Genomic DNA, 24814 nt, shown 5'->3' with positions numbered 1-24814 from the left:
CTGCTTGGGGGGGGGTTCGGGAAGTTAAGTACCCAACGGAAATCTACTTGGTTACTCTCGTAATTCATTAAATTGATTACCACTTTCGCATAATTTTCTATTTTCTAACATTAATATGCTTTTAAAAAGTATCACTGGGTTTACCAAATGCTTTGTACAAAGCCTTCCACATTGTATACATGTTATGCTCAGGATTCCTAACTAATTTCAAGTGTTCACCGATGTCCATGCAAATAATATCAGTGCTATTTGGAATGGCATTCGCTTGCGGCCATATTTTATTTTCCAGAAGTACATCTACTGTAGGCGTTGGATTTCTGCAACATTTACAAACAAATATAAATTATATTCAGAGTGAATACATTTTAAAATATAACATTGTTACCCAGTTTTAGCAAAATTTGTCCACATACGAATAAGTCTACTCCGCACTAATTTATCCATTTTGGTAAACATATTCAAGTTGGTGTTGTTGAATGTTTTCGTGCTTGTTCGCCAAATGTAGTTTAGATCAGCGCCATGTTGTACCTTACCCAAACCGTCTACGCTTGTTTTCCACAAGCCTAGTTTACCAAAATAAGAAAATCGGTAGTAATAAACTGGCGCGTGTTTGCTAAGAAGTGAAACCGATTCGCGTGTTGGTCGGTCAAAGAAATGATCACTCAAATACTAAAAACAGAAAGTTAAATATGTGTTGTGTATGTTTGGTTGCAGTACCTTGATTATTTTAGCGTTGCTATTAAGCGTAATCGGAGCAAAATCAAAGTAAAAGTTACGAATGTGCGTTGCAACATTCAATACAGAGTCGAAAAATGACGCGTACATATCGGTAGGAACCAAGATGGCGGGTGCTGCGTCAACTTGCAATAACAAAGGTCTTAGAAGAGTTAAATCTATAATTTTAACAATAATATTATTCATTGCGGTTTATGTTGAGAGTAATTCATTTTGCTTACTATCGGCAACCACCAATGCTTCCTCTGAATTAAATCCTAAAATGTATGGAAAATCGGGAAATTCTCCTTTTTTCAACAATTCATACGACTTATTCGTAACAATAGCGTTGTCATGAGGTGGTTCTACACTTGGTGCAAACGCTAAACCATTTAGAATGCCTACTAAAAATCCAGAATCCTAAAAATTAATTAATTAATTAATTATTCCATTAAAAACGAAAAAGTTGAAATTATTTTTTACCCCGAGAAAAACTCCAAGCGCTGCTAGTTTTAAAACATTCACGTCCACTTGTTTCAAACAATTAACCATCAATTGACTGTCAAAAATAAACAATCCACACAACGTAGCTACCGCTATGCGATTAGCGACATCTCTGGGATTACGTTGAAAAGACCAAGGACACAGTGTGTTCCCACTCTGTGCTATCACTTTATTAAAATAATTCTTTCCTTTGGTGAGCGGTGATTGCGCCAGGTACATTACCATAGCGCCCCTGCTGATTCACCAAACAGTGTCACGTTATGTGGGTTGCCGTTAAACTTCTCAATGTGTGATTGCACCCATTGTAAACCAAGTAAAATATCTTTAAGTCCATTGTTTCCAGGTACAATTGAATCACCAGTGCTTAAGAAACCTATTCACCGATAAAAAAAGGGCGGTTACAAAAAACATTTTATCTTCGTAAAAATATTTACCAAAAACACCAATGCGGAAATTAATTGTCACTACAACAACATTTTCTTCAAGGAAATAATCAGGACCGTAGTAGTTATATGATGAGTCACCGTTCATTTGTGCTCCGCCATGAATCCAAAACATTACGGGTAATAAATTATTAGTAGAATTTTGCGTTGAATTTAGTGATTTTACAGGTAACTGTAATGAAACATCAGTGTAAATGGGTGTAATGTGTGTTGCCTAGTTTTAGTCTTACTTGTGGTGTGTAAACATTAATATACAAACAATCTTCGGATTCGGGCATGCCTGATTCACTATCAGGTATCTGAATACAACAATGGCGGTCTTCAGTTGCATCATAAATTCCTTCCCAAGGTTTGACAGGTATTGAAGGCTCGAATCTCTTCGGAGTTTCTGCATATCGCATCGCACGGAAACCGTAGAATATTTTGCGGTTGGCTTCTGTTTTTCCAATTCGACCACGCACGGTACCCAATGATAATTCCACATCAACAATACGAATCTAAAATAAACAATAATAACAATAATTTTACATAAAACAAAGTTGTGTAATGTTATTCACTTAGTTCCGCATTTAAAAATAGAAACCATGCAATTGTTATGATTACAAACCGCATTTAAATGTATTCGTTGTACAAGTTATTAATATAAAACTCAAAATCACTTTTCACAAATTATTCACATGAATAAAAATAGGTTAGGTTAAAATTCAATGTAGAAAACTTCTAATTCTCATAAAACTCATTACTAGCGCCATCTGGTAGTGTATTCTTGAACAGTAAAGTAAATGTCAATAAAATGACAGCAAAACCTAATAAAACTCATTTTATTAATTCATTTGCAGATATTTCCTATTAAATTATCAGATTAGGTGAATGTCTGCAGTTAAGTTTAATTCTTGTGACTCTTGCAAGTTGCTCGTGCGGTACCGAACCGTGTGACTCGGTTTACTTACTCCGTCAAACCGTTACAGCTTACATAATCCGCAACAGAACACAATCAACGACTCCAACAGCCTGCGCACGATGCAAGCGATACGGTCAGGCACTAATGTGTTCGCAACTACTTCCACTTTCAATGCAAACCAGTGAAACACGCACTTTTTCATTATAAATGTGTTTCACACCGATTGCAAATACACATACCTCGTTACCATATTAATTTGTTTCGATTACTCTACATTCGAATTACGAATTACGAATTTGACTTTAGCCGTTTGGCACTCTTGAATATTTCAACATTTCCAATTAGTTTCTTTCTATTTAACAAAAGCAACTCATTAAAATTTGTTTTTGTTTGGGAACCTTGGCCGCTTTGGCCTTTTACCTCTTAAAACTCTCAAAATACAATTAATTTGCTGCTTATTGATGTTTCCTTACATTCTTTACCTTTTGGCAATGACTTATTGACTTAATTCAGAGCTATTCATAACCTAACCTTAAATCAAGGTTAAAACAATACTTACACGTGATTCGTACGTTCCTAAATCATCTAATTCGTTGTCATCTTTTATATTATCATCAATATCATGTTCATCACTGACAGAAAACTCATCAGCAACATTTGACGCTGTTTCAGCGCTGATTACTACTTGATTATCATGATTTTCATGCAGAATTACTTCAGTTGTGGTTGGAGGTGTAATGTTGGTTGCCTGCGTTGGTACAAACACCACTGCACTTCCTTCACTTATTTCACTCACATTTTTAATATTTTCTAAATTCAAATCACTTGTAATATTTTGTTGCGTTTCTTCCGCGTTTATTGTTATCAATAATATTGCACTACACAACACCAACAAATGATAAACAAAATTTAAACAGTAAATAACACGCATCTTACATGACATAACACGGAAGCAGGTAAATATTGAACGTGTAATATTTGTGTAATGAATAAATGCACTTTTATAGTCAATAGCATGCGCTACCGCAGACTTTGCGAACTGCGCGAGCTAAGCTCCACCGACGAATATAAACCGGCGTCTTAGTATGCGCACTCAAAGAAAGCAAAAGTTTCTTCGCCGAAGGACGCGGACGTGCGAACGGATCTTTGTCCGCCAGCCATACAGTCATTTGTTAGAAAAAAGAAAAAAAAAACAGAAATAAAATGGCGTTTCTTGTGTTTCTAATGTTAAAAACTCGTAAGAAAGTGAAACTTTGATTTAATTGTTGTTTGACATCATCGTTTCTTATATTCTTACATATTACACGATGTATGTAATAGATAATTATCGTTACAGTTGAAAAATGCGTGCACAAAAAGAAAATGAATGCGCATGCGCAACAAATTCAATTAAATGTCTGTTCTGATGAAATACCGGTTTGTAATTGAAGCAGAGTGTTAATTGCACAATGAAATTGGCTTTTCAATCGTTGCTGCATTAATTAAACGTAATGCATGCAGATAAATCATAATTATTGCTAATCTAAAATCTAGCATAACTTAACCATTAATAGTATATTAAGTAACAAGTGGCTAAACAATGGCATCTTTAACAACGTTTAGCCACAAGGTGCTTACGCTATTTTTTCTACTTCCACTCTAGTTTTATCTGCTTTTTGCACCGCGTCTACTTTAAAGTGCTTGAGTCACGTCACATGGCTTGTTATCTTTAAATTCCGAATCGGATATAAAAATAAAAACATTGATAAAACTTCGAGATCATGTGTTTATATCAGACAAGCAAACATATTAACGCTTTACAAGTAGAAATAGATAAAGTATTTTGTGTTTACTAATCTATTAAATATACTACTTCATCATACTTTAATTATAACTGGGGTGCACTTGACAATGATGTGTATCTGGTCAATATCAACGAAATGATCGATTGTTATAAATTTACAGTGTGGAAATTTTTATTTCATTTGATATCTATTAAAGAAATTATAAAGTTTGTTTTCTGCCTGAAAACAAAATACCTGTGTTTAATTTGTTTGTTGTTTTCACAATCTAGATACAATAAATATATCACTTCTTATTTATATAAGTTGTAATACATGTAGGTCTTAATTATGTTTTTTAAGTATTTAACACATTGCATTTTTAATTAGCATAAGGTGGAAATGTAATTGCATACATCATGCAAGGTTAACTATCTGATTACTCTTGCATTACATTCACTCTTCATTTTTAAATGTCATATATTTATTCAAGTCGTAAAACTGTTTTTTATCTGTGACGTGATAACGGTTTATTTTTCTTTCAATATGTTACACTACATGCTAATCTAAAATCTAGCATAACTTAAGATTTAAACATCCTAAAAATAATTTAGTTTTTTTTTATCTGTGATTTGTGAATTTATACATAAACGTACGAAATCAGTAAAATCAGAGATCAGAAATCAGTTGCACGCGACAATTAACGAGTTAACCACTGATAACACTCACGCCACTTACGCCACTTTATTGTTTTAAACTCAATAATTCGATCACTTGGATTTACACCCAGTAGTAAATCGTAGGTTCATTAGTGAGCACGATTCTTGTATTCCATAGGATTGGGGTATGTATATATATAAATATATATTTATTTGTTGATACATAAATTAGATTAACAGTGCAAAGTATTAATTAATAAATCTTATATAGAGTTAGTATATTATATTTGTGTAACGTCAAAGCTTAGTGTGTCGTATTTACCGGTAGTTTTCCAAATGTACTTTTGTTCTTTTTCTATATTTTATTTGCGTCTGCTAATCGCTGAACTAAGGTTTCAAACATTAGCAGACTAGTGTCACGACCATGAATAATATGATTATGTATTAAATAGAAGTTAGAAAGTTAGAAAGAATAAAGCAGTTGTTAAAAACAATCGCAATTGTTAATATCAAGTCTTCGTTGTCTTTTCTTTGTGTTCTTCTATTATTCAAAAACAAGCAAATTGGTATATTAATTATTAACTTATAGGATACAAGGACTGTTCTAAATACGTTTCTCAAAGGCAACGTCGAATACATCAGCAGCAACTCGAAGATATCTGCAAATAAATACAGGTACTTAATTGACTTTATTTAACTGTCAGAAGAGAACAGTTATGGCTTTTATTTGATGAAACTTTATATTTCACTTATTTTTAATTAATTAGTAAATTGTGAGAATTACTTAACACCAAATTACCAAATTATATTATACCAAATTAATTAATTAATTATTTTTTTTAGAAATTTTATGGAAAAAAGAACAGGGCAGTCCAGAAAGAATCCAATATTACCAATCGGTCATCCCGAAAAGACCATGATTAGGGGTTTCAAATTGGTTTGTACGTTAATTATGATAATGTCTTTTGCTCCAGCAAATGGACTTGAATTCAATGACGTAGATTTGCCAATATTAAGTGGGAATTATTTTGAAAATGTTCCCGAAAACACCACCAATCTTTCATTTTCAAACTGTAACATTACCTACGTGAAGTATTTCGCGTTTCATATATTTGAAAACATGACAACTTTGAGCATCACCGGAAACAACATGACAACATTCAATATAGCTCCCAACCAACTGCGGGTTCTCGATTTGTCTGTCAATCAAATAACATATATTGATGATCAACTTCTGCTGAACTCCCCTAATTTAACGCAATTGTACTTGGAACGCAATAACTTGAAAAGCATTGATTGGAATTTAAATGCGCATTTCAACCTGCAAAAAGTAATTCTAAATGAGAATCAGATAACAACCATCAACTTGATTTCACCTACTCTGCAAGAACTTTGGATCAAACGCGAAGACGGACGGGTTCAATTTTCAGCAACAAGCAAAATGGAACAACTTACATTTTTGGAAACCAGCGAAACGGAAACTGACGCAGATTTGTGTTGGTTAAGTAACTTTACATTGAAGATTCAATCAACTCAAGAAGTAAAACTTTGCAAGAATTCTACTAATCAAGTTAAGAATCCCATCAATTTTGGAAATCAAACACACAGCGCAAGAGACGAAAACCAGTTATCTATCATATGGTTTTGTGCTCTTCCGTAACAATTGTTATTGTAATACTTGGGTTAGGTTTTATTTGTAAATGGTTTTACCTACGCACAAAACTAACCTACACAAAAATTTCACGTTAAAGACTAATCAGGGGCGTAGCTACCGCCGTATTTGCCGTATCAATTATACGGGGCCCCCGGGCCACGGGGGCCCCCAAAGTGTGTGAGGAAAAACCTTTACCTCCATATAAGGGCCCCCAAAAAAATTTTTATACGCGGCCCCGACAAGGCACGCTACGCCACTGAGACTAATTGACATGGTTAAGAAGGAAGTATAGCATTGCGAACGCGTCTTTTTCAATTAAGCTTTTTTACTTATTTTCGTGGTTATATTTATTGGTAATTCGCTTTATTTAAATGTTTACTATGGGAACTACAAAAAAATGCTTTAACAATAAACTTAAGCATTCGGGCAGCAACTTCTAACCCCGACTTAATCCGTATTTTCCAAACCACGGATCTTTCCAGGTATTCACGGACATCTATCTAATCCGTCCAAATAGAGTGGAGTCGCAATAATCTGGTCCCAGTCTAATCCGGCACCCTTTGAAATCCGACATGGTCATATGCCATATGTTTATACTTTAGAGTACATATAAGTATAACATATAAAATCTTATGTAAAATCTTATGTAAAAAAAATCCGGACTGTAAGGGGTTTTAGGCAGTCCTCTATAATTCGACAAATTCGCTCATCCGACACTGCCCTGCAAAGTGATTGTCGGATTACCGAGATTCCACTGTAGTGTATTTGAACGTGGAACCAAAGTTAATATGTAAGTGTTTGTAGTTTATTTGCAAATACCAACTATGTTATACAAAATGGCACAATAATATCTTATTATAAACAACGATGTGGAAACACAACCGATTTCAGCCGCAGTTGAAAACAAACTATCTTCGACCTCAACTGATCATCTTGATCTCGAATCTTTAACAAGGATAACATTTGTGGAATCAATCGCGCTTCAAAAAGAGCGACTTATCAACGGATAAACATACTGAATATTTTGCAATCTTGGATGAATCTGTTGCCAAAAAATCGAATCAATCAAAAAATTATTAACATGTTTGTGTTAATTTGGTACGTAGAAATCGATTAGGATTTAGACTGCGAATGTACAACCATGCAAATATACAATTTGCACAACTTAATACAATTATTGTTGCATACAAACCATAAAACCACATCAAAATTAATTGGTATTCTTCCTTTGGTATAATAATATCATCATAGTTTGCCCTTAACGTACTCAATTCACAGTTTATGTGCCTTTGCTTCTTAACAATGATAGTCGAATTCTTGCAAATTTTATCTTCTTTGGTTGATCGAATCGTCAGTGTAGAATTGCTTAACCAACACAAGTCTTCGTCAGTTTCCGTTTCGCTGGTTTCCAAAAATGTAAGTTGTGCAATTTTGCTTGTTGCTAAAAATTGAACCCGTCCGTCTTCGAGTTTGATCCAAAGTTCTTGCAGAGTAGGTGAAATCAAGTTGATGGTTGTTAACTGATTCTTATTTAATATTACTTTTTGCAGGTTCAAATGCGCATATAAATTCCAATCAATGCTTTTCAAGTTATTGCGTTCCAAGTACAATTGCGTTAAATTAGGGGAGTTAAGCAGAAGTTGATTATCAATATATGTTATTTGATTGACAGACAAATCAAGAACCCGCAGTTGGTTAGGAGCTATGTAGAATGCCTTCAAGAGGTTTCCGGTGAGATTCAAATATGTCATGTTTTCAAATTTGCGGAATGCGTCATACTCAACATAGGATACATTGCAGTATGAAAGTGACATATACGTAGTGTTTTCAGGAATATGATCAAAAGGGAATCCAAATCCATTCGGAGGACACATTTGATTAGATTCCTTTATGTTCTCAGGTTCCGTAGTAGTTGTATCAATATTTAGAACTCGAAGATTTGGAAATTGTTTGCGTATTTCATTTTCACCTACATTATTACCGCGCAAGTCCATTACTACTAAGGAATCCTTGAATTGCAGCAATGGCTTAATACTAGACGAGTTGAGGTTGCACCCAACACAAGAAAACTCTACTATCTTAGCAATGTTTGATCCTCGTAAAGTAATTCCAAGATTTCCGTTTAAATTAAGTTCACGCAAATCACTAGAAGGAATCAAGCTGAAGTCAAATTCTCGTAAGTTAGTTGATTCCATATTTAACTGCACAATATTTCTTAAGACTGTGATTAATCCCTTGCAGTGATTGATACTTGCACATTCATCAATTTGAAGACCATGTAATGATTCCAAGAAATTGCGTGCTTCGATATTCGGATCCATGCAATTGTCAGCCACTTGATTCATTGATAATAAACTAACACGTAGGACATCATCATCTTGAAATTTTGTGATACGTTCAGGAGTTAAGTCGTCACAGGCGATTTCGGTGTATTTTGAAAATGTTGGTGTCAATAAAAACAACACATTTAAAATGATGAGCGAGCTAGTGAGCAAAATATTAACTAATTAGTAAAAATGGGCGTTTTGGGTATGCATGCCAGGTATTAGTATTCAAATCACTGAATTAAATGCAGTACGCAATAATAATGTTTGTGATACTTACTTAACAGCTTTTTTTGGCTTCATTTCTTCAGTTTTGAATGAAATTAAAACTGTTTGCAGTTAGAGCAGGTATCTACACGCCGAAACGAATATCAGTTACATACTAATAATTAATTGATTCGAGTTACATGAAAACATTTTACTTTTTAATCTCAAGTGGCTTTATCGCGCCAATTAAATTAACCACGTGCACCGTTTAGTACATAAATAAATTTTAGATTAGATTAGAATCTAATCTAATCATTAGATAGATGAATAATGCATGTAATTAAACGAACTTTATTTTTTCGATTTTTAACTTGTCAATTCATTAAATGCACTTATAATTAATGTTTGCACTTAAAAATACAGAACTGAACTTAAAAATAAATATTTGCACTTTGAAAAATGAATTCCACTTGAATAAAATGCTTTCCACTATGAAATTAATACTTTGCACTTATAAAACTTGCAGTATTAAGTACGTGCCGTACTCTTAGCCGGCCCCTTCTATCACCCCCACCGCCCCTCAAATAATACCAAACAAGGTAGCCTACCTAACCACCACCCCCAACCGCCAACCACCTCCTCCCCCAACCCCCAACCACCCCACAAATAATACCAAACAAGGGAGCCTACCTAACCACCACCCCCGACCACCCCAACCCCCACAAATAATACCAAACAAGGTAGCCTACCTAACCACCACCCCCAACCCCCCGACCGCCCCACAAATAATACCAAACAAGGTAGCTTACCTTACCACCACCCCCAACTCCCCGACCACCCCCTCACCACTACCCCCGACCGCCCCACAAATAATACCAAACAAGGTAGCCTACCTAACCACCACCCCAACCACCACCCCAACCTCCCGACCGCCCCACAAATAATACCAAACAAGGTACCCTACCTAACCACCACAAATTATAAAGTTTCAATTTAAAAAGTTGATTCAAAGCAAATTTAAGCTTAAACCTGAATATATAAGTGCATTGTATTAAAATATAAGTTATACAATCTATAGTGCATAATATGAATTTCTTAGTGCAAAGTATGAAAACTTAAGTGCGGCTGTTCAAGTGGATTGTATTTTAACTAAAGTGCATTTAATATATCCCCCTTTATAATTTGTGGTGGTTAGGTAGGGTACCTTGTTTGGTATTATTTGTGGGGCGGTCGGGGGGTTGGGGGTGGTGGTTAGGTAGGCTACCTTGTTTGGTATTATTTGTGGGGGGGTTGGGGTGGTCGGGGGTGGTGGTTAGGTAGGCTCCCTTGTTTGGTATTATTTGTGGGGAGGTTGGGGTTTGGGGGGAGGGGGTGGTTGGGGGTTGGGGGTGGTGGTTAGGTAGGCTACCTTGTTTGGTATTATTTGAGGGGCGGTGGGGGGGGGGGTGATAGAAGGGGCCGGCTAAGAGTACGGCACGTACTTAATACTGCAAGTTTTATAAGTGCAAAGTATTAATTTCATAGTGCAAAGCATTTTATTCAAGTGGAATTCATTTTTCAAAGAGCAAATATTTATTTTTAAGTTCAGTTCTGTATTTTTAAGTGCAAACATTAATTATAAGTGCATTTAATGAATTGACAAGTTAAAAATCGAAAAAATAAAGTTCGTTTAATTACATGCCTTATAAAGTTTCAATTTAAAAAGTTGATTCAAAGCAAATTTAAGCTTAAACCTGAATATATAAGTGCATTGTATTAAAATATAAGTTATACAATCTATAGTGCATAATATGAATTTCTTAGTGCAAAGTATGAAAACTTAAGTGCGGCTGTTCAAGTGGATTGTATTTTAACTAAAGTGCATTTAATATATCCCCGATGAATAAAGCCATGCTTCCCGTACATAGGTACGCCATCTATTTAAAACTACTAGAGATAATCTTAAGTATATTGAGATGCCTAGCTTTACATATAAATTAGACATATAAGTTCATTATTAAATTTTTAGTCAACACCACCACGTGCACGTGCACGTAATGATGATTGGGGTAAAGCGATTGTTGAATGCCTCGAGCAAAAATCCAGATTTAAACGAAGTTATCCAGGTATTCAAAAACCCAAAGGCTGGTACAGAGATCATTGCTACAGCTGGCGAATTATTCCTTCTTAAATTATACAGTGACAGTGATGTGAAAACTATGCAAAATATGTCTTCAAATATCTATAGATATGCCAGCTTCACAAAATCAGCATACAAAAATAAATTTAATATTGCATTACTACCATCAACTGAAGCCGCAGTCCGACAACATTCGTTCAGAACTTATCACCAGGTTAAGTAGTAGTATGGGAATGAACTAAATGCAGAACAATGGGAATGGAAAAGAAACAAGAATGGGCTAATTCCTGTCACCACACTTGTCCCGAAACATTGTTAAATCTAATATCTTGCAAATGCAAAAAGGGATGTCAGAAAGCCTGCGGCTGCAGAAAGACTGGAATGAAGTGCTCCGTTATCTGAACAAATTGCAGTGGTACCTGTGATAATTCGCAAGTTCCATCACAAGATAGTGATGAAGAGGAAGAAACGATTACCGTTTTTTAGCACACGTACGATGAATTCAAGAACCAAGATTGCATTGAAAACGATAATCCCATCACGGATAGTATGGAAGAAATTTTTACTTGTGATATTTCGATCGGTCTTGAAGACAATTAACGCAGAACACTTGGTCTATCGCGAAGAGCGTATCGGAAGACAATCCATTAAATTTTGGAATAGTGCGTGTGGATTAGGCCTACTTGGGATACCACGATAAAAAAACAAACGCGCCACGTACTCCACCTCATGGTGGTGTGGAAATGAGTTTTTGGAAAAATTAATTTTGAAGTAGATTTTGCGGCGCCCGTACGCTAAAACTATTAATTTTACAAGAAAAAGGTACTTACATAAATTATAGGAAATTTTCTCTAGTTTAATTTATTATATAGATATATTTATCGTAAAATGAGTCGGAAAGGAGATATGGTCAAAAAACTGTTTTTTGACACCATTTTTCCAAGATGGTGGCTCGAGCGAACAAGATACGAGGTCGCAAAGTTGAAAGTCGTAAAGAGCACCTCGAAATCTATATGAATGCCAATTTTCAACAATCCCGCACTATTTTCCAAGCAACCACATTTTTAGCACCAAATGACTGTACTATTAGCAACTTTATAGATAATAAATATAATTGTATTACCTAACACTTTTGCACACGACTATAAATGAATTAAAAATTTAATATTTATTGACACGTGTCATGCTAGACCATTAATCTCAATATGTCAAGATACGTGTTTGATAAGATAATTATATGTACAATAAGGCTTAGATAAATCAATTTCTCGAAATCATTTTCGAAATGTCTAGATAATCATTTGCAAAATAATTCCAGGTATATATTTTTGATCATTGATGATGATTCTTTGTTTGCTTTATCGACCGGATGTTTTTAATCTTAAAATTAAAACATTGATTATATTTAAATTAAGTAATGAGTGGCTAAGCGAGGGCTTTAACAACGTTTAGACACGAGGTGACGCTTCGGTTCATATCGTGCATATCAAACAGCATGCTTTCACGTGTAAAGTATTTTGCCTTATTTTTACGTAATTTATTAAATAGTATAAATATAAAATACAACAAAATCACTCTCAAGTCATGTGACCACGAACACCATTCAGAGTGCATGACGTCACATGTTGTACTCGTTGTACTCGGCTTCACATCATATGGTGAAATGCAACAGTAACCTCTGTTTTGCAACATGTGGCGTCACAGCGATCACATGACAAGGTATTGGCGTTTTGGAACGAAATTTGAAACGCAATTTTAAAAACATGATTTTAAGGCTTTAAACGTATTTAAAAAAAATAAATAAAAAATATTTGGGACCACATTAGCGACATATACACGATTTAAAACACTTTCCCAAAAATAGTCAACATCCCTATTAATTAATATTTATTTAATACTATTATCACATAAATAATATAAAAAAATACGTTTAGCGTCTGTATTTGCATTTGTAAGGTGTGCTTTTCTCAACAACGCCTAGACCAATTTGGCCAATTCTTTTATGAATTATTTCAAATGTTCGTTAAAGTTAAAGGGTGGTTTTGACGGCAAGAAAAATTTGAATAATTAGCAGGAAAATGGGGAAAAACTGAGTTTTCTTTTTCCAACTGATAAATTAAACAAATTCTGCAGCTTTCTTCGATTTATTTTTGATTCATTGATTTACATGGCGTTTTGCTCAAAATCTTTTTTATTGAGTTTTCTTTTGTCATCTGATAAACAAAACAAATTCCGAAGCTTTCTTCGGTTCATTTAGGTTTGATTGTTTCATTTCATGTTTTGTGGAAAGTGTTTAATTATCTATGATCACTAAGTATTGCATGTGACACAATTCGAGGTGTTTTAGTGGGTCCCACTAATATAATTTGTTCTTGAAAGGGTGGCCAAAGTTTGTAGAAGCGCCCTATCACCGAAGTGACGGTTCTGCTCAGGAGAATTTTTTGCACTGACTATAAAATAGGGAGGAACAAAATCTGCCACATTCCAAATCTTTTTGACAAAACGAAGTCTGTTGGGTCCGCTAGTAATTAAATTAATCTATCATTTCTTAGTTATGTGAGTTGAAATATTAGTTGATGAATTTTTAGTTAGTATAAGGTGGAAATGTAATTGTAAGCATTATGCATGGTAAACAACCAATTAAACTATTCTGGAATTACATTCACTTTCAATTTTTAAATCCCATATATTTTTATATTTATTTACTCCCCACATCAAATATTTATGTGCTGATGTCTGATTTTGCTGTTACTTCCCGTTTTGTATATATTTTTATTCAGTTTTCATTTAGAAGTAGCCGCAAGATTATTGATAATTATATCGATATGGAATTTTGCGGTGTATATCACCAGAATTTGTGCCTCGCTGGGGTCCAGTTCTACATCTACGTACGGTACGGTACGGTACGGTACGGTACGGAACGGTACGGTACATAGTGAGCACGATTCTCGCATTCAATACGACTCGTGCCAATAATCATGCCAGGCGATTCAGGTAAACAAGCCACCAGAGTGTTCCTGCACATGAACAGCAAGTACAATTCAATTATACGCCCCTGCATCCAAATAGCGTCTGGCTACAAACCCATTGGAAACTTATTTACCATCGAAAGGAACAAGAAGTCTATCACCAAATCTGATTTGAGGTAAGATGTTCATTTTAAATATCCATATGATGTTTCTGAAAAGTTTTGTACTTCCAGAATTTTTGGTCCAGAATGGTTAAGGAACGAAGCGGCCTTAGCCAAAAACAAAGTACGTATTATTCAAAGTTTAAAAAAGTAAGACTTGTTAAATTATATTTAGTGCCGACCGTTATTCTTTCATACTGCACTAGCAATTTGTGGCGGGAATAATTTTCATGAAAAATTAATCAAAATTAGTCCAGTCCAGTCATTCGGTTCGTAATTGCATTAAGAATTTTTTATTCTGAAATTATAAATTTTAAAAATTATTAACAATTAATAGACTAAGAGCCAGTGACGGCCAGACTTTCGTAATTTTAGGAAAGCTGAAATTTTGTCCATGTGTTTCTCCAGCACAGGTAAGAACGATCCCCAATTATGAAACCTGGATCGTGGTTCCTTTGGCAGTTAACAGCAAACAAAGATGTACACTTGATGACCTATGTTTCGTTATTTTAGCAAACTCCATTTTTGCATATTTTGTTCGTAACATTATTATAACATGCGCTGCTCATTGCCAGACACCTGGTATGGTTCCAACCCTAGCCAGACACCCCTAAAGTATAATATTTTTTAACTTTTTTACTTTCGTTATATTAGGAAAGCTGAATTTGACACACATTATGCAGAGAGCTATGAAACTGTGTTTTCTTTCACGCCAGACAGTTTGGTCGGTTCGATCATCCTGCCAGACGCATTGAAAGTGTTAAAAGTTGCAAAAGTTAAATTGTTTAAACATGAAATTTTCAGAAAATAGTAATTTTATTTTAACAAATCTTTATTAATTTTTATCATTGTTCTCGATACCGCGACTGAAAGTGCTCAAAAGTGCAATTTTTCAATTTTTGACGTTTTATTTCAATTGCTAATATCTCGTAAACTAAAGGAGATAGAAAAGAACGAATCGCAAAGTTATCGACGACAGTGATGATTATTATTAAATATTTGTTCAAATAAAATAACTATTCTCTGAAATTTTTATGTTTACACAATTTAACTTTTGCAACTTTTATACACTTTCAATGCGTCTGGCAGGATGATAAAACCGACCAAACTGTCTGGCACGAAAGAAAACACAGTTTCATAGCTCTCTGTATAATGTGTATCAAATTCAGCTTTCCTAATATAACAAAAGTAAAAAAGTTAAAAAATAATATACTTTAGGGGTGTCTGGCTAGGGTTGGAACCATACCAGGTGACTGGCAATGAGCAGCGCATGTTATAATAATGTTACGAACAAAATATGCAAAAATGGAGTTTGCTAAAATAACGAAACATAGGTCATCATGTGTACATCTTTGTTTGCTGTTAACTGCCAAAGGAACCACGAACCAGGTTTCATAATTGGGGATCGTTCTTACCTGTGTTGGAGAAACACATGGACAAAATTTCATCTTTCCTAAAATGACGAAAGTCTGGCCGTCACTGGCTCTCGCTCTATAAGTGAACAATAAGAATATGATTTTGGTTTTTGCAAGTGTTTCAACAACTATTTAAAATATAAAACTTTTTGTTTGGAAACTTCATCTTCCTAAATTTAGAACGCTTTATTATTCTGAGAAATGTCCAATATTAAATATTGGTCTTCAAAGGACATAGGTAAGTCCTTAAAATTATCTGTACTTAACTGATGACTGCCTCGATTGGCGTTCTCGGAAAAGGGAAAATAATTTTAAAAACTAAAAAAATAAAAAAATTATAAAATATGATAAATAGTAATTTAAGACGTAGAAAGGAAGGATAAACCATAAGGGTTTCACAAAAACTTTTAACACTCTGCGACATGTTTTGCCTCACTGTCGAATCATCAGTAATTTAAGTAATGACTTTAAATATTCTAATATTCTTTATTTACTTTTAGGAATTTAGGCCTCTTCTGTATGCGTCCCATAAAGAACATCTTCTGCAGAGGCTCAGACTTTTAAAAAGTCTACAAATCAATGTCTTCCCGAACACAGAAGATGAAGATAGGCGGATGGTTAAAAACACCAGCAATACCGTTGATATTGCGCCACAAATAATTGCTGAAAAGTGAATACTCTATTTGTGTATAGTAATATGATCAACTAATGTTCAAACTTGTTGTTGCTTCGGTGTGTCTATGTGCGTCTATGTGTTTTAACGCATCAAATTCATTGCACATGTAAAATATTGATTTTTTATGTGTTATAAAATTTGCTTTGTTACACAAAGAAAATGTTAAATTGATTATGTTTTATTTTAGAAAACAAGTAAAACCGCTAAATAAATTCTCTACCAACTGTCAAGAGAATACCATCAATGACGTAGATGAGAAAATTCAAAAGAAAGGTGTGAATAAAAAGCCCACCAAGAAAATTGTAAACCCCAAAACAAATCAGAACAAACCAAACAATTTCGTTTCATTTTTGAGAATTTTAAGAAAGAAACTAAAATTCCTCTTGGGTTTTATGATATTTCCCAACATGTTGATGTTGATTGGTCAAACAAATGGACTTGAATTCCATAACGAATATTTTCCAATATTAAAATGGAATTCTTTTGAAAATGTTGCAAAAAACACCACCAGCATTTTTTTTTCAAACTGTAGTATTTTCTACGTGGAGTATACCGCATTCAACAAATTTGAAAACATGACATATTTGAGCATCACCGGAAACAAACTGAAGACATTCAATATAGCTCGGAACCAACTGCGGGTTCTTGATTTGGCAGACAATCAAATTTCTTTCATCGAACAGGAACTTCTGCTCAACTCCCCATATCTAGAAGAACTATACCTGGAACATAATAATTTAAACAGCATTGATTGGAATTTAAATGCGCATTTAAATCTGCAAAAAATAATGTTAAATGAGAATCAGTTAACAACCATCACTCTGATTTCACCGACCTTGCAAGAACTTTGGATCAAGTTTGAAAACGGACGGGTTGTATTTTCAACAACAAGCAAAATGGCACAACTTACATTTTTGGAAACCAGCGGAACAGAAACTGACGCAGATTTATGCTGGTTAAGTAATTCAACACTGATGATTCGATCAACTCAAGAAGATAAAATCTGTAACAATTCAACTACGGAGAGTAAGGCACCAGTTATTAGTTTTGTAAAACAAGAAAGCGTAAACTGTGGATTAAGTACTTTAAGAGCAAACTATGATGATATTATTATTTCTAAAGAAGACTTCCAGTTAACTATCATGTACTTCCATGCTCTTGTTGCAACAGCAATTCTATTATTTTGTGCAAATTGTATTATTGCTTTATTGTACTGTCGAAGTTTGAATCCAAAACAAAAAGAACTGAGGATTCAGGCAGAGATTTGTTAATTATTATAAATACTTGTTATTCTATGATTTTAATAAAACATAAAATTCAATTCAATAAAATTTGTATTTGAAATCATTTTTTGTCAGATACCTGAAATTAAAGATTGTAGAAAGTTTATTTAATAAATTGTTTATTAATTAATTGAGTTTAAAAATATTTATTTATTAAAGTTCTACGTGATTTTCATAAACGCCCTCAGGGCGAAACATGTCAAACTCATTATATAAAATTGTAAAATCCAGTAAAAATCACGTAGAAATTTAATAAATAAATATTTTTAAACTATACAATGGATTACGTATTCATAAATAAAAGTAATAAAATTAAATGAGTGCTTCGTCGCCCGCAACACTCGGGCTAGTCCCGAAATTCATCGACAGATCGAGCTTTGATCGCAAATATTAATTACAGTTAGTTTCGTTTCGTTAGTTAATTTATTGGCGCTGTGTTCTAATAACTTTTCACAAAAACGGTCTAACATACTCCAGAAGGTTTGATAGTTTCAAATATAACAGGTGTGCACAGAACAACGTTTGCCGTGCCTACTTATATCTTCTATTTCATGGGTTTGTAATTTTTCATTTCAGATTTCAAAAAATAATTGATGTGTGAAATGATTGACTAGATATCGATAAATATCTACTTCAATAAACTGGGCGTAGGCTTTTTATTGATTTTGTAGTAAAATACAGGTAAGTGTTTAAAATGTGTGCTATAATTTTACTCCTTGGTATTTAAAAACTTATAAATCCTTCTAATACGTTTTCTAATCTTCCTTTACATGCTCATCAGCTATTTCAAGATGAAAGCAGTGTTTTTGGTGGTATTTTCAGCAGTAGCATTCTCAACCCTCTTCCACTCAGAAGTAGCCACAATATCTTGGGATGAGCTAACGCCGGAAACCATTAAAAACCTTCAAGTAAAAGGAGTTACGCAAGTACATTTCATAAGGAACAACAACTCAGGCAAGCGTTGTATTGTACAGCTACATGAATTACGACGCTCCGGTATTTCTATGGACTCATTTGAATATGTTCGGATTGACGAATGCCCAAATACTCGATGCTGTAAAGAATTGATTACCAATTTACGACAAGTTAACAGATTGGAGATATTATCAGCAGGCCTAAGCGAATTCGATTTCAGTTTGGTTGCTTCGAGACAGTTGAAAGAAATTAGTTTAAATGGAAATGAAGGCATAACACTGAAAGGAATCTGCATTGCTAAGTTAACACAGTTTAATTGTGTTGAATGCAAACTCAACCCGTCAGGTATTGAATCACTGTTTCAATTCAAGTATTTTATGATTGCAATGGATTTACGTGGAAATGATGTAAACAAAACCGAAAATGAGATGCGCAAACTGTTTCCAAATCTTCAAGTTCTGTTTATGGATTCTCAACATACTACTACTATATTACCTACTCTTAGACCAAACCAGGACGACAATGGATCTAAGAAAATTTATCCATGTTGTATAATAATTTTATTATGCGTATTTTCAACGATTACAAAGATATTTCTGAATGGAATCAGCTGAGAAGGCCTATCATTACCTAAATATTGAATTTATTGCTTATCGTTTAAGATTGATTTATATTACATCACTGATTTCACTGATCGGTATTATCGGAATTACTGCAACAAGTATGATGTGGCAAATAATGTTTATAGATTGCACTGAATATGTGCACGTCAATCTTAATTTTCGACTTTATTCAATTTTTCAAAGATTTTAAAGTATATTGCTATACTATACTCAATGCAGGGGAGTATACGGATCAGTGGTTACGTACAAGCTGTATTTTGAAATGGTTGTTGGTTGCTAGGTAGCAGAATAAATATAATTGGTGCTGGGTAAATATTTTATTATAATCAGGTAAATATCCAAACTTGGTAATATTGTATTATTTTCAGTAACATAGGACAAGTATTTGAGTTTACCGTTTAGCCATTATCTTAATCTTATTTATCAATAAGATTAGTGACAGTTCCAATAGTATACGATAAGGAGTCCAAAGGGTATAGGTTCGTGGGTACAGGCTATTTCGTAGTATCATGATACACAATTATAAACACAGCTCATAGTTCTCTTTTCTGCCACTTGGACAAGTACTCAGTACTTGTGTACGCCATCTATTTAAAACTACTAGAATTATTTCTATACCCAAGATTATTCTTGGGTGTATTGAGATGCCTAGCTTGATATTTAAGTTTGTTATTAATTTTGTGGCTACCGATCAAGAAACTAACCCTTGCATTTTTCTACAAACACCAAACCTTCTGTTTTTTTAAGTTGCTTACTTGGATTAATCTTCTTAAACATATTTTTAAAATTACTTTTGAATACGTGTTAATATGACACCCCAGAAGAAACGCAATGTGCAAAAATAGAATAATTCAACAACGCTAAGAATACCAATACCGTAAGCCAATCCAAACAATCCTCCTACTTGTACTAAAACAAAATAAAAACTTATTTCTTTAGATATTTTGTATTAAATAATAATTAAAAATTAAACAAACCCAGAAAATCGGTCTCTGAAAAGATAACAACTCTTTGCAGACGAATTTCCGAATCAAACTGCAACACAACACCCAAAACAGAATCAAACATCCAATCAACAATGTTCACACTCTCAATTTTGATAATTTCTGCTTCACAATTAGCATCACACATGCCACATAATGACTGACGAGTTGTACGATTCACCAAATGAATAAGTTCATCTAAAAAATACAAATTTTAGAAAACACACATCAATAAATAACAAACAAATCATAATTAACAATCATAATCAGAAAAACACATCATCTCATCCAATGTGCAGATTGGTTCACCATCTACAACAACAAAATTAAAATATAGTTATGCAACCAAATATACAATACAATAAAAAATAAATATCTTACATAAACTGCGATAGTAAAACGGGAAACATTTACACAATTTGAGCGCTAGCCTCATTCTACACTCAAGACGACATAAATTATACGAATACACAGGAGAATAACGCAGATTATCGCTTTCATCTGTGAAGCGACAATGGCGCTGTTCAATTGACAGACTACGAATGTCTTCGGCTGATGCATGTTTCTCAGAATTCACTTCTATCCACATTCGGTAATTCTGCGGCAAATGCAGAGACTTTTGCAAAAGTGTTGGGATCTCATTGTACGAATGAAAGTATATATTAGCTTCCATTACAATGTCATTTAGGGATAAAATCGGCTCTTCTTCTGTCTGAGCGTATGTTTGTACTTTGTAATTTTTAACGAATGACATATCTTTGTTTCTCCACTTCCTAAAACATGAATATATTAATTTTTATTAGGGCTGTACAAATTAGCCGGCCAAGCCGGTTAAGGAAGTTAACCAGGCTAATTAGCTGGCTGACTACTCGGCTTAGCCGGTTAACCGAAATTAGCCAGGCTAATCAGCTAAAGGCTAAACCGGCCAATTGGCTAATTTTATATTTTATGCAATATCTTTGTTTCCAAATGCAAGTGATAACAATTCGCCGCGTTATCAATACGTTTGTCGGACTTGGCCCGAAGAGATATTGTATAAAATATATATAAATATATAAATTAGCCAATTGGCCGGTTTAGCCTTTAGCTGATTAGCCTGGCTAATTTCGGTTAACCGGCTAAGCCGAGTAGTCAGCCAGCTAATTAGCCTGGTTAACTTCCTTAACCGGCTTGGCCGGCTAATTTGTACAGCCCTAATTTTTATATAAAAACTAGCTTTTACCTGGTAGTGTTTAATAAAAATGTAATTTGCTTTTACCCGTTCTAGACATAGTATGTGTCAATTCTATCAATATGATTCGCAATTTTATTTTAAAAGAAATTAATTATATAAAGAATTGCTAATAATGCATTTCAGCGCGCCATCTCGGATTCAACTATTTAACTATAACTATGATTGAATCTCTATGCCAACTTTTATCCTATAGAAAAGAGCTGTTTTAGGGTTTTCCTGGCAGTTATTGAAATTTTTCTCGCCGTAAAAACCATCCTTGGACTTTAACAAACATTTTAAAAAAAGAATTGGCCAAATTGCTCTAGGCGTTGTTGAGTTATGCGCTTACCAACGATTATTTTACGATTAATTCTTATATTATAGATTATTTATTTATGTTTTACTTACTTTACAGTTGAATATTTTGCCAGAATAGAGTTCAGTGAGTAACAAACACCGAATTCTGTGATTGTTCGAGTTGCATTCCAATGTCCAAAATCTTTACTAATCTTCGAAGTAATTAAATCGTTCAATTCAAGATATTCATGAGAGTTAATCTTGTCAAAATCACTTTTATACTTTCCAAGTTGTTTATATGTCGAGAAATTACCAAAAATTAACGAATTTACAAAGCTTTGTATTAAACTTTGATTACCAGCGACGTATTTTTCTTCAATTTCGTCTGTGTCGTTGATTTGATGAACATGATAACTTTTATTGCTGAAATAATTATTTATTTTTATTATTTCACTCTTAAATTGTAAAATATAATAAAATTACCCGAAATATTCATAGACAACTTCCATTATAAAGTCACTATCAGGATTTAACGATGTTGGACAAATGGTAACGCATGGAAAAGTATGCAACCAAAGTTGCTGATCTCTTAATATTCCTGTCACGGTTGGATTGTATCGATAACGATTCCATGCTTGTTTTCCAATGATAACACACGGAATTGATACAAGAATCATGCAGATAATCCAGAATATCCTGAAAATAAAATATTTTAGTTAATATTTTTATTATTTGTTATAATTTTTCGATTAATTAATTATTAATTACTTTTCAAAACTTGATCGATTGGGTCTTACAATATGTACGAGTCCATGAGGCGTCGCAACATTTAGATAATAAATAATATGAAGTTTTAACCTTTGAAAAAACGACGGTTTTTCTTCCATTTTCAGTTTTATTTTATTTTGTGATGTGAAAAGAAACAAATCAAGTTAAAAACTGTGGATGGACGTTTTTAACGTTGCGTGTAGTTTTAAATCTGATGAAAATTGATATACTTGTTGATTTAATAATGTATTACGTATGGAAAACATGTTTTTGTTAACAATTGTTGAAATGTTCTTGCATTTTTGATGGAAATTGATTGGTTTGGGTTATAGTAGTCATAGGCAACCAACAATGCTTTTTATTACACTTATGTATATATCTATATATATAAAATTTGCGTGTCACAGTGTTTGTTTCCATACTCCTCCGAAACGGCTTTTCCGATTTTTACCAAATTTTATATGCGTATTCAGTAGGTCTGAGAATCGGCTAACATCTATTTTTCATACCCCTAAGTGATAAGGGTTGTTCACCCTTAACTTTTTTTAAAATTTTTGGACAATTGTTAATTGTTAATTGTTAACGCATTGTTTTTATTTTTTTTTATAATGTGGAATTAAAAAATACATACAACCCTAAATTTTTAGCTTCTTATCACCAACCCCTATTTCTTTATAGCCATTTTCGTAATTTAATCATTTTTCATCCCGCTCAAAGAAAATTTTTATATGCGTATTCAGTTGGTCTGAGAATCGGTAACTTCATATCTCTAAGTGATAAGGGTTGTTCACCCTTAATTTTTTTTAAATTTTGGTCGAAATTTTTTGTTTTTACCTTTTTAATGTGGCATTAAAATATACATACAACCCTAAATTTTTGGTTTCTTATCACCAACCCCTATTTTTTATAATAAGTAAGTTACTTTTTGTCTACACTAAAATTTATCTAGAAACTTGGAATAATTTATATGGCAAAACAACGTTTGCCCGGTTAACTAGTATATATATTAGGGTGTCCGTTATTTCCCACATTGATTTTTTTTTTGTTGCCGCCCTCTGAAGTTTTAGTTTTAGCTCTAAAATAAATGATCCAACGTAAATTAGCTCTTAATTTTTAATTTAAACCGTGCCGGAATCATGATACTTTTTCCATTTAAATAACATGGGATTTCCTGACTACAAAAAAGATTTCTTTGGTTTTCTCTATAAAAATATTCCTGTAAAAGTTATTTGCAATCAAAATTATTCACATAGTTTATAATCTCATTCACAGCAAATTCTAACTGCGCCACCTATGGTCAATTGATCGAAACTAGAGTTTAAGTTACAATAGCCGCGTATCGACAACGCGTCGATGTATACTTTTAATCGCAAATAACTTTTACAGGAATGTTTTTATGGAAAAAACCAAAGAGATCTTTTTGGTAGAGGGTAAAATTTTGCATTAGAATATGTCTTTGTCGAAGCTGTAGGTTCATTTACTTTGGAGATAAAAAATTAAATGTAAAACGTCAGGAAATCCCATGTTATTTAAATGGAAAAAGTATCATGATTCCGGCACGGTTTAAATTGAGAATTAAGAGCTAATTTACGTTTGATCATTTATTTTAAATCAAAAACTAAAACTTCAGAGGGCGGCAACAAAAAAAAAATCAATGTGGGAAATAACGGACACCCTAATATATATAAAAGAAAGTCGTGTTGGTTAATTCCTTTATAACTAAAGAACGGCTAATCAAATTTAGCTAAAAATTGGTGGAGAGGTAGCTTAGGGCCAGGAGAAGGTAATGGGATACTTTTTGAAATGAAAACTTTTCTAAAAGGGCACTAAACAACACTAAAAGAAAACAATTATATTCGCTTATATGGTTTAGCCTACGGGAGAAAAAGAGCACACAAATATAATGTTTTCTATTATCTCCGTCTGCCCTTTGTGCAATTCATAGCTTCCCCCTAAGCATAGACGTGCGATTCGTAGCGCCCCCTAAGCATAGACGTGCGTGAAACGTTACATTTTTAAAGGAAACCGCAACCCAAATCAGTGTTACAACAAAACGTTAATTGTGCACACTTGAAAAATATTCCGCTTAGAAACCTTTTCATTAACCGCGTTAGCTAATAAAATAGTTTCAAATGGTGAAACATATAAAAACTACATAGGCGTAACAAAAAAACCGTACAAAACCGTAATGCAACTAGAATTCGAAGGATTGCGAATGAAAGGACT

At 33.6% G+C, this 24814-nt stretch overlaps 4 protein-coding genes and 2 long non-coding RNA genes across 7 annotated transcripts; 3 read left to right on the top strand and 3 right to left on the bottom strand.

Moving 5' to 3' along the window:
* Nucleotides 1-83: 83 nt before the first annotated feature.
* Nucleotides 84-3616, bottom strand: LOC135800319 (venom carboxylesterase-6-like). The gene is given in 9 exon segments (XM_065313516.1): nucleotides 84-317; nucleotides 386-669; nucleotides 718-893; nucleotides 957-1134; nucleotides 1198-1448; nucleotides 1451-1591; nucleotides 1653-1833; nucleotides 1892-2158; nucleotides 3122-3616. Coding segments are annotated over 9 exon segments (2058 nt in total). The 5' UTR covers nucleotides 3506-3616; the 3' UTR covers nucleotides 84-121.
* A 1196-nt stretch (nucleotides 3617-4812) lies between these two features.
* Nucleotides 4813-7075, top strand: LOC135801024 (uncharacterized). The gene is made up of 3 exons (XR_010550272.1): nucleotides 4813-5166; nucleotides 5571-5656; nucleotides 5825-7075. It is a non-coding gene; the product is annotated as an uncharacterized lncRNA (long non-coding RNA).
* A 343-nt stretch (nucleotides 7076-7418) lies between these two features.
* On the bottom strand, nucleotides 7419-9361 carry LOC135801023 (uncharacterized). Its single transcript, XM_065314389.1, has 2 exons — nucleotides 9240-9361; nucleotides 7419-9119 (listed from the first exon to the last, which is right to left on the bottom strand). Exons 1-2 carry the CDS (start codon nucleotides 9260-9262, stop codon nucleotides 7712-7714), a joined length of 1431 nt encoding a protein of 476 aa, XP_065170461.1. The 5' UTR covers nucleotides 9263-9361; the 3' UTR covers nucleotides 7419-7711.
* A 4783-nt stretch (nucleotides 9362-14144) lies between these two features.
* On the top strand, nucleotides 14145-17837 carry LOC135800418 (uncharacterized). Its single transcript, XM_065313650.1, has 4 exons — nucleotides 14145-14430; nucleotides 14488-14539; nucleotides 16331-16500; nucleotides 16694-17837. Exons 1-4 carry the CDS (start codon nucleotides 14264-14266, stop codon nucleotides 17775-17777), a joined length of 1473 nt encoding a protein of 490 aa, XP_065169722.1. The 5' UTR covers nucleotides 14145-14263; the 3' UTR covers nucleotides 17778-17837.
* Nucleotides 17838-18205: 368 nt separating this feature from the next.
* On the top strand, nucleotides 18206-19640 carry LOC135801111 (uncharacterized). The gene is made up of 3 exons (XR_010550299.1): nucleotides 18206-18293; nucleotides 18366-18470; nucleotides 18571-19640. It is a non-coding gene; the product is annotated as an uncharacterized lncRNA (long non-coding RNA).
* On the bottom strand, nucleotides 19630-22738 carry LOC135801110 (sodium channel protein Nach-like). 2 transcript variants are annotated; one of them, XM_065314477.1, is made up of 7 exons: nucleotides 22589-22738; nucleotides 22304-22516; nucleotides 21932-22243; nucleotides 20692-21083; nucleotides 20569-20622; nucleotides 20305-20508; nucleotides 19630-20236 (listed from the first exon to the last, which is right to left on the bottom strand). In XM_065314477.1, the coding sequence occupies exons 1-7, from the start codon at nucleotides 22705-22707 to the stop codon at nucleotides 20115-20117; spliced, it is 1416 nt and encodes a 471-aa protein (XP_065170549.1). In that variant the 5' UTR covers nucleotides 22708-22738; the 3' UTR covers nucleotides 19630-20114. The 2 variants fall into 2 exon arrangements, with proteins under 2 accessions (XP_065170549.1, XP_065170550.1); XM_065314478.1 differs by having other exon boundaries at nucleotides 22618-22713.
* Nucleotides 22739-24814: the final 2076 nt, after the last annotated feature.

This window comes from Atheta coriaria, unplaced genomic scaffold, assembly GCF_025399875.1.
Source record: "Atheta coriaria isolate IRGN ID8LTWV9N9 unplaced genomic scaffold, Caltech_Dcor_3.1 hic_scaffold_10_pilon, whole genome shotgun sequence".
Classification (NCBI taxonomy): Eukaryota; Metazoa; Arthropoda; class Insecta; order Coleoptera; family Staphylinidae; genus Dalotia; species Dalotia coriaria.
The sequence above is the reverse complement of the archived record's forward strand: the minus strand, read 5'-3'. Positions and strand labels throughout refer to the sequence as shown.